We start from the raw sequence: 9,842 nt of genomic DNA, 5'->3' as shown, positions 1-9,842 counted from the left end.
CAGCAGGATCATCCCGTAAGAGAGACACTTCAGCAAAATGGAAGTAATTACCAGCTTCCTTACTCTGGTTTGAGAGCTGACCAGGACTGGCAGATGGTTTTGAACTTAAAATTAATCAAATAATTCTGTGAGTGCTGGAACAAAATAGTTAAAAGAGAACCAAAACTTTTGTGAGTATTCTCCAGTGTTCAGTGATATGCTTTAGGACCTGTTACAGCGTTTGACTTACTGGGGCAGCAATTTCTATGTTTTTCCTCGACCTGTCTGCCTGTATTCCTAGCACATGCAGGAACTGAAAACGCAAGAGGTCTCTACAGTTGTCAAATTTGGCTGAAGCAGGCCAACAGCTGCATATGTTATGAGAAGGCTAACGGTGCAATAATAAAAAAATAATTTTCTGTTTGAAATGGTACAAGGTGTAAGATCAATGAATGCATTCCAGAATGGTAACATTTACTTTTTTTTTTTCCTTTCTTTTTTCTTTCCCCCTCCCCGAGCTAAGGTTTATTTCTTTTACATTTCTATGAATGTGAAAGTGTAGAAAAAACAGTAGCGCTCAAAATGGGCAGAGAAACTACTGCAGAACATGGTGCTGTGTGTACACATCACCACCAGAAGAAAGTGAACTTAATTCATTCAGAATCCCACTTAAATGATTCAATAGATGAGTTATAAGTAGTATGCCAGGTTTGAATTGATAGTGGAGTGCAAATCATGATTGTTGTTTAAATTCAGCATCCACTTATAGCTGCATTCAGAGCAAAGCCTTTTTAAACTTCATCCCATTTGATATCAGGTCCAAATGCAGGTGATTAGCACACACTTTTCTTAAAAATGTTTTTTTTTGTGTTACACCAATCTGAATGCTTCAGCAAGGAGGGTACCATTGCTGACCACAGTGGCGGACAGTGTCAGTGCGCTAGACCTGCCTTTTGTATGACCATGTTTGTATAAATCCGTGACCTGAAGCCCTCAGGTTTACAGCAACAATTTTCTGTTAGGATGTATAATAATAGCCATTTGCTTCCTGTAAGTGGGATAGGTCAGTACAGCCTAAATTCTCCTTAGCAAGGAGTGTGTGCTAGTTGCCAGCTATCAAGGAGCAAGAGAAAGTAGTTAGAAGACCATAATATCAAAAGCTTTAGAAGTAAGCTACAAAATAACTGTATTGTATCCTTCCCTCTGTTTGGTATCTGTGAAGATGCAGGGTACCTTCTGACACAATTCAGCTTTCATGAGAAGTCCATGCGCTCGACAAGATGTACAGTCTGCAGCAAGTGCCTGTTTCATGTGCCTTTTTTTTTTTCTTTTGATGTATATGCCTCATCCTGAGATTCTTCCGTTTCCTAATTGAGTTTAGTCAGGCTGTTAACCACAACTAAGTTCACTGTGATTATGAAAGTGGTTGCTTTTAATATATATGTAGTAATTTTATTAGTAACCTAAATTTCTTTTAATGGGTATGCCACATGTTTCTTTGATCTCTGGGGTTTACCCTGGCTTCTATCACCCCACTCTTAAAGTCAGCCAACTGATGCAATTAAGGAAATAAAACTTGTTTATTTATTTGCTGTGACTTTTAAGAAACTTCTTGTTCCTTTGCAGGGAATTCACTGTTGAAACTGAAGGGAAAACTTTTATATTAACAAAGGACATGGTTACTGTGAAGAGATTTCAGAAAACATTACATGGTAAATTTGTATCTTTGTTGTTTGATTATCAAAAATAGGAGGCAGATCAGGATACATTTGAATGTGAACTTCATTAGTTTCATTGTCCTGTTAGTACTGTACCATGTCACGAAAAATGCCAAATGTTATTTCCTTGAAATTTGACAATGTGAGAGAGTTGGAAAGCTTTCACACAACAGTGGGCTTTCAGTGGCCATTGATGCAGGCCTGTCTGCCCACCTCTCGCCTAGTCTGTTCAGCAACCCATTTAATAGACTTTGGGTGACTCATTGTACTCATGCTGCTTCAGTTGCATATTCTACGATTTGTAAGGTCCCACGTGATGCTAAGAACCAGCCGCTGTAGTGATGGAGGAGCTGGGGAGGTGCAACAGCTTTGGGAGCTTTCATCTATAAGTCCATTGCAGTGCAGCAGATGGGTTGTGGCAGTCTTTTGGTAGGGCTGTGGGCAGATCTCTGTGCTCAGAGCTCGTGTTGTCACTCCAGTGCCTGGAGCCAAGTCTTCCAGCATCTGCCAGCTCACCAGGCTGCTGTCCTGACGGGACTCATAAAGCTGACAAGTCCAGTCAGTTCCTCAGATAGTCGATAATCACATTGGCTTTGGTCAGTGACTGCATCTCCATAGAGCTTTTGTCCTGATATGGGAGATGGGGCTGGAAGGTAACTCTCCGAAATGCATGGATTTAGTTTCTCAAAGAAGTCTTGTCTTTCCAGCCAGCTCTGTAAGCGCCTCACCCAAAGTCATTTGGGGTCTTTGACACAGCTGGAGACTGAGAAGTTTCCCCGGTTCATAGTGTAACTAGTGGATCATCCTGCCCTAGGTTGAGAACATGATAAATGCTCCTAAGGAGTAGAGCACCTTACAGCATGTGCAGAATATATTTATTCTTGCAGCCGCTGAGCCTTTGAGATGTCCAGATGTCTTTCAGTCAGCAGTGTATTGCTGCTATGCTAGGCTTTGCTTTGTCAAAGAAATCAGAGTTGTAACTGTTAGTGATTGTAGTATTGCTGGGAGCCAGCAAGAAGAACCCCAGTTACTGGTTTTCCTTTAAATTTGTACATCTGGCAGTTTGGCTGCTGTCTGCAAGCAGAAGGCAAAGCTTATGGTTTCCCCCTCTCTTTTTTGAAAACTGGTTGGTCAGTCAGTGCACAAATAAACCCAGACCATCTCTGGGGCCCCCAACACAAGAAGGACGTGGACCTGTTGTAGGGAGTCCAGAGGAGGCCACGAAGATGATCCGAGGGCTGAAGCACCTCTCCTGTGGAGACAGGCTGAGAGAGTTGGGGTTGTTCAGCCTGGAGAAGAGAAGGCTCCAGCCAGACCTTAGAGCAGCCTTCCATTAGCTAAAAGGGGCCTACAAGAAAGCTGGGGAGGGACTTCTGGCAAGGGCATGGAGTGATAGAACAGGGGGCAGTGGCTTTAAACTGGAAGAGGGAAGATTAAATGAGATACTAGGAGGAAATTCTTCATGGTGAGGGTGGTGAGAAACTGGCACAGATTGAACTGGCACAGGTTTCCCAGAGAAGTTGTGGATGCCCCATCCCTGGAAGTGTTCAAGGCCAGGTTGGATGGGACTTTGAGCAACCTGGTCTAGTGGAAGGTGTCCCTGCCCATAGCAGGGGAGTTGGAATTGGATGATCCTTAAAGTCCCTTCCAACCAAACCGTTCTGTCGTTCTTTTGGAAGGTACAGTCCCACCCCAGGTTAGGTGCTTAATTGAGGAGGATTGTCTCTCTAGGCACACAGAGTGGGAGGCAAGTCCCAAGGGTGCAGAGCTGGAGAGCTGGATGCTACGCTTTGATTTTCAGAAGCAGCTGATGCCTGTAACTGTTGTTTCTTCTCCAGTAGCTATCTGAGCTTTTTCTAAAAAGCTGCACTGTCTGAGCAGGACAGCTGTCCACTGAGCTCTTTTCATACACAGAGGGGAGAAGGAGGAAAAAGCCTCTTTGACAGACGTGTGGCAATGACTGGAGAGGATGACGGATATGTAATAACGTAGCACATCACGTCTTCGAGAATTTTGGTGAACACTTAACTAGTTAATCCTCGTTCTTTCCCACTCTTGTGATACGTTGCAGGTGGATGGAGAATAGGGAGAGTAGCAGCATTGAAGCAGGCAGCTGAACGACTCAAGAATACAGAGGGAATCTGCTGGAATTTGAGTTGGATCTGAAGCTCTGTGCTTCTCTGCTCAGACTGCTGGACACTGAGGCTGTGTCTGTACATTAAACTGAAGTGGACCGGCGATTGAGCATTACCCTGCCACCATCCAGGCTATTTAATTCCTAGCATATTCCCTGGCACAGTTTTGGTCAATGCCAAATAGCACTTTCCCAGACAATGCCTGGACATAGTTTGTGGCCCGGTGTGGAGCAGGGACTGTTCTCAGTGAGCAGTTTGGATGAAGCTTTGGTGTTGTGAAGTGGAAGAGGGTTTATCTGCATGGATGCAAGTTGTGCAGAGCTGTTGGCTCTCAGGACCAGAGAAGGGGCCCTGACTTGTTTTTTAGAGCCTGAATACATTCTCTTCACAGACTAAGTCCAAATATCTACTTCAGGTACTTGTATTTAGAGCAGAAATGTTTGACCATTTATTTCCATGTCCTCAGCTACATGTAATCAGAACTTCTGAGCAGAAAGGCAGCTTCACTAAATGCATCTTTTTTTGTGCATAAATTCTTTTTTAATGATGATGTGCATTCTTTTGTGTTCCAGTGGAAGAAATCATCCCAAATGTAATTGAACCCTCGTTTGGTATTGGGAGGATCATGTACACAGTGTTTGAACACACATTCCACATCCGGGAAGGAGACGAGCAGAGAACGGTGAGCTTTCCTGTGGCTGGGCCTCTGCTTAAACCAGCTGCAAGCATTTGCCTTTCCCTAATATCCAAGGGAAGGGCTAAAAGAAGGCTGCACAATACACAGTAGAGATGGGAAAACCCAGGTGGGCTGCTGAATTGCGGTTTTTGCCAGTGTACGTGTCATTTATACATGTGCGCTGAGAGCATTCTGAGGCTGTGTGTGCACAAGGCTCTCGCTGTATTACTGACAAGGGGGGGAGAAATTCCTCCTTCTGGATGCACACTTGGCAAAGTCCAATCGCTCAGAGAAAGGCATCTCTTCAGTGTTTTATTTCCTTTCTCTCTGCTGCTTCTCCTGGAATCATAGTGCTGTGCAGCAAGACGGACAATAGACTGTTTGCTCACTTCGCCATGAAATTCAACCTTCTCTGATTCTGAGCACCCCTAAAATCTTGGCCTGAAACTTTGCTGTAGCAGGGCCCAGAGTGAAGTGTGTGTTTTATATACAGAGCACCAGCCTGTTCTAGCCAGTGCCCAGACTGTGATGCCCTGCACCATTGCTGGTGGCCTGTGGCAAGCTGGCTGTAATCTTGATGCTGGTTCCTGTTCGTTGTTTCTGGCTGCTAGACTCTGTTTATAGAAAAGAAAATTAACAACACTCCTTGATGTCTGTGGTTGCCACAGGATGTGATATAGTTGTGAGTGGGGGTAACAGGTTTCAGGAGCCCAGAGTTAGGACACGGTTGACTTTGAATCACAAACTGCTCATGAATTCTAAAATATTTGGTTTATCTTCCTTCTAGTACCCATTTACTTTCCACGTAGCCTGGGCTGCTCTGTATTGTGCTACATCTCAATTGCATTACTTCTGTACCCTTACAGGCCTTGCTCATTGCCAGGAAAGATTCTGCCGCCTCTCAGCCCCTTTTGGCACATTTTTCTTTTCTGAAGGTGTCTGTGAAGGGTTCTGAAAACCTTTGAGCTGCATATGCTCCGTGTGTGTGGAGTCTCTCTGGGAATCAGACAAGGAGTTTGGTTTAGACTGTGCATAAGGCTAAATCTCTTGGAAAGACCCCTCTACCCTTCGTTTTTCTGTAATTCAGATGAGGTTCACTTTTTTCAGGGAGGGCTCTGGTAGACCTCTTTTGGTGAGAGGTAACGTTTAGCTGTCAGGAGGGAAGAGGGAGTGGAGAACAGCTGGAGAAAATCAATCCTGGATCAGTGGTATGAGGTGTTACTGCTGGGGCCCTGAATGCTAAGATCTTACAGAAGGCCAGTGACTCCCCTGGAACAGTCACTCTGCCTCCAACCTCAGTCAGAGCTTATTCTCACCTCCGAAGAATCTGGCCTAACCGTTACACTTGTATTTATTTGTGCTTTTTTCTTTTTTCTTTAGTTTTTCAGCTTCCCAGCTGTTGTAGCACCGTTCAAGTGCTCCGTTCTTCCTCTAAGCCAGAATCAGGAATTCATGCCTTTTGTCAAGGAACTATGTAAGTGTATTAAGCACTGTGGGTCTGATGGGGATGTGGACTGGGAAGGGACGTTTCTTCCTCGGTATTATAGGGAGAAAATAGCATTGGGATCACGTGGGTCTCACATGTGCAAAGGGAGAGCCCTAGAACTAAAACAGCTGAGTTGGTTGGTATCAGTCAGTTTTGGGTGTCCATCAAACTCTTCAGTCTAGCCTCAAAAAAACCCAACTCCCTGCTCTTCCCCATGTTGATTTGCAGTGTAAAAGACATTTCCTTTTTTCCTTCTGTATTAAAAAAAAAAAAAAAAAAAGAAATCTTTCCCACTGCTTAGGAGTCAGGAGCAGTGGGGTTTTTTGAGGGTTTTTTTTGTGTTTTTGAATAAAGTTATTTTCTTCACTCTTGTTGGACAACTAATTTATTGAATCCATCCCAGAGCTGCTAAGCCTCCAAGCGTTCTGCCAAAATGTCTGCTAGTACCATCTAAAAGTGAGTATGTGAAGGATAGGAATGTAGGCTCCGTGTTAGACAGTGCCTTTTGCTGTCGGCATCCGTTCTGCTTGGGACCTTGCCACCCCGTGGTGGACATGTCCCTGCACACATGAGGCTGGCATGTTTTTGAGTTAGAGCAGAATTGTGGGACTGTAATGACAGGTTGAAGAAGTCGATGACTTTGGGCGAGAGTTGAGTGATGCAGTCCGGAGATCTGTGAGACTAGTGGTATACCTGTGGGGTGGGTTTGAGCTTGTAGTCTTGGCAGGGACTGGAACATTGGATCTTCTGTCAAAATAAAAATGAGGGTCTGTTATGCTGCTTGAAACCAGGAGACATGGTGCCTCACTTCAGGTAGTGCCATGAGGATACGGGAGGCCTCTGCCAGGATCACGTTGCCTGCTGAGTATGTAACGACTCCTGGTGATCCCCTCTTCTCTGCTTCTTGCAGCTGAAGCACTCACCAGGAACGGCATCTCTCACAAGGTGGATGATTCCTCTGGATCCATCGGCCGCCGCTATGCCAGAACTGACGAGATTGGTGTGGCCTTTGGGATCACGATCGACTTTGACACCGTTAACCGGACACCTCACACCGCCACCCTGAGAGACCGCGACTCGATGCGCCAGATCCGAGCTGAGGTAAAGGGCAGGCAGACGGGTTTGACTGCTGACAGAGCCAGGCCTGTTTCTTATGGGCTCGGGGAGAGCATTAGCTGCTCTTTCTGATCCAGCAATGACTCTGGTCTACACGGGAACTACCTTCAGCTCTCGTAGGCAATTTAGCTATTCTGAGAAATCCCCAGGGAAGAGATATTGGTCAAACAGAAGATGCCGGCCCTGTTGCCAAAGTGAGGAGAGGCTTTTATTTTTCTTGATGCAGTGGTGTTGATCTTACTTGAAGGCCATGCCTTGTGCTGCTTGCACTGCTCTTCAGGGTGCCTCTTTCCAAATGAAGGCTGCCGAGTAAATGCATTTGGCAGAGTTGTGTCTGGCTTTCAAAGGCAGGGCTCCTCTGAATCCACAGGCACCAAAGGGCAGATCTTTGCCTGCTGCAGGCTGGCTGGCAGAGCACTGCTCAGACATAATTCATTAAGGCTTGCTTGCTGCTAGTGCCGCACCAGGGAAGCTGGTGAACCATTGCCCAAAAGCCACTCATGCGCTAAGCATGCTCTGCTAGTATGGCCGTAACGTAGAGACTGGACTAAAACCTCCCTATGGTGGTCTTACTGTCTGTGAGAGCAAAACCTGCTCAGAGCTGTGGACGTGCAGCCTCTGCACCTCTGTCATGCCCTTCTCTCCCTGGCCCCCACCAGGAGCACAGTTTGGCTCCTGTAGGAGTAGGAGTTAGTGCTCACCTGCGAGGCTGAGTTCTTCTAGCTCCGCTGTCTGCAAAAGCACCTGTACTGCTCGGGGCTACTGAGCTGGCTGTGGGGTTGGGTCAGTGTAACAGGCAGGGCCAGTTCCCTGTCTCACCCGTCTGTCTCTGATGACCTGTCACCGCCGAGCGGCAGAGATAATAGAGACTGTCATCCTTCAGTTCCCTCAAATTTTCTGGTTTCCCTAGCTGATCCTTTGCACCATGACAGTGTGCTATGAGGCAACTAGCAACTTCTTTTGTGCTAGTCTTACAGTAAATAGGGCCTGGCTAAATCCTGGCTTACAGTGTTTTTTGGGTGTGTGTATTGTTTTCTTTCCCTTCCAAAACTGTAACATAACACTATTGGGGATGAACCTTCCTGTGGTCCACCCCAGTGACAGTTGCATTTCCTTCATGGGTCATCCTGAGCAACTGAGCAGTCTTTGAGATGACAAAGACTGTGATTTAAGATGTCCTCCTAGTTAATAATTTTTCTCCCCAAAAATGATCTTGCAGGAAGATAACTTGCACCTGTTCTCTTGCCGATGTAAAAATTACCCATGTTCCCCAAGTATCCAACAGAGGAACTTGATTCTGATGACTTCATGTTTCATATGTGTTTGTGACTTTACCTGCAGATCTCTGAACTTCCTGCCATCATTCGTGACCTGGCAAACGGTTACCTAACTTGGGCTGACGTTGAGGCAAAGTACCCACAATTTGAGGGACAAGAGACTGGCAAAAAGGACACAATAGAGGAATAAAGAAAAGGACCTGAAGTGAAATCCCGTCAAATATCCACTTTTTACCGTTCATGTTAATATGAAATAAACTTATTGTGTATTATTCAAAGCTGCATTGTTTGTGCACAGGGACTATTTGGGTTTTGTTCCTCAATTGCTGCCCAAATTTAACTTTAAAAACTGAAATAGTTACAGTCCAAGTTAAAGGTGTTATGAATAAAAACGCCATTATATATGCCTGCTTCTCTGTGTTCATGCAACCTTGTACTTTCTTCAGAAATGTCATTTTTTTGTCTTGGTCTTTTTTTCCCCCTCCTGCTTATGGCTGTGAGTGTTACAGGGTTATTACAGCCCCTCAAGAAGGCAGGGACCATCCACCTTTTCATCTGGATTCAGATCACCTTGGACTCTTGTGTAAGACAGTAGTAGTTGCTTGGCCACGTGTTTATGAAGGGATGACCAAGGTGTCGTTCCTCCTTTCACCATTACACAGTGCTTCGAGCAGCTACCTTAAGAGATGGGTTCAGTGCTTTCTTTTGGCTGCAGGTGTTTAATAACTGTTTCTGCAGAACTGGAAGCATTTGCATGCAGGAGAACAGAGAGGGGTTGGAAAATCCTGTTCCAGTTCTTGCTCTTGCTTGGCATGGTTGGTTTGCTTGGCTGAAGGAGAGAGCAGCTAGGAGCGTGGAGAGTAGGAGTGCTGGGAGGGTCGCTTTTTCGTTAAGTGTCTTCTGGCAGCAAGGACTGAAACCAGAGACTGCCCTAAGCAGGTGGGAAAAGAGCCAGGTACCCTTTGACTTCCCCGGGCATTGGAGAAATTCAAACCCATGTGCTGTCGGAGTGCCTTGCTGCAGCTGGAGGGGGGATTTGCACCTTGGTGTTTGGAGAGCACTAAACCTGACCTGGACCAGTTAGGAGAGGCCTTGTACCCACTTGTGTTTCAGGCTCTCATCCCACTGGGAAGCGGAGAGGCAAGGTCTTGTCTCCTTCCATGTCATTTCTTCTCAGCCTGCTCAGATGTCCTCCAGCCCTTGGAGAAGGCTCTGGTACTGCCATCACAGGGATTTCTATCCTTGAGCTAGAAACCTCTCCTTCATAGGCTGTGGAGCATTCTCCAAGCTTTTGCTTGGGTTTAAAACGCTCATTTAAAGACAGGTTAAAAAACATGAGCTTTAGCTCTGTGCTGGTTGTAGCTGACTGGAGATGTGCTGGGGGAGGTGATGTGCTGGGCTGGAGAGCAGGTGCTGTGCAGGTTTGAGGAGGGTCATGATCAGTGTGCAGTCTAG

General features: G+C 45.8%; 1 protein-coding gene across 1 annotated transcript in view; it reads left to right on the top strand.

Moving 5' to 3' along the window:
- GARS (glycyl-tRNA synthetase) overlaps window positions 1-8,805 on the top strand; it is a gene marked incomplete at its 5' end in the record, with an annotated part of 25,624 nt that extends 16,819 nt beyond the window's left edge. The window contains 5 exons of the mRNA XM_009700459.1: window positions 1,606-1,691; window positions 4,405-4,514; window positions 5,889-5,982; window positions 6,905-7,095; window positions 8,452-8,805. Of these exons, the coding sequence (XP_009698761.1) occupies window positions 1,606-1,691; window positions 4,405-4,514; window positions 5,889-5,982; window positions 6,905-7,095; window positions 8,452-8,577 (607 nt within the window). The remainder of the gene's footprint in view (window positions 1-1,605; window positions 1,692-4,404; window positions 4,515-5,888; window positions 5,983-6,904; window positions 7,096-8,451) is intronic.
- Between the last annotated feature and the right edge of the window lie 1,037 nt (window positions 8,806-9,842).

Source organism: Cariama cristata, unplaced genomic scaffold (genome assembly GCF_000690535.1).
Source record: "Cariama cristata isolate BGI_N322 unplaced genomic scaffold, ASM69053v1 scaffold21135, whole genome shotgun sequence".
NCBI classification, from domain to species: Eukaryota; Metazoa; Chordata; class Aves; order Cariamiformes; family Cariamidae; genus Cariama; species Cariama cristata.
The sequence above is the reverse complement of the archived record's forward strand: the minus strand, read 5'-3'. Positions and strand labels throughout refer to the sequence as shown.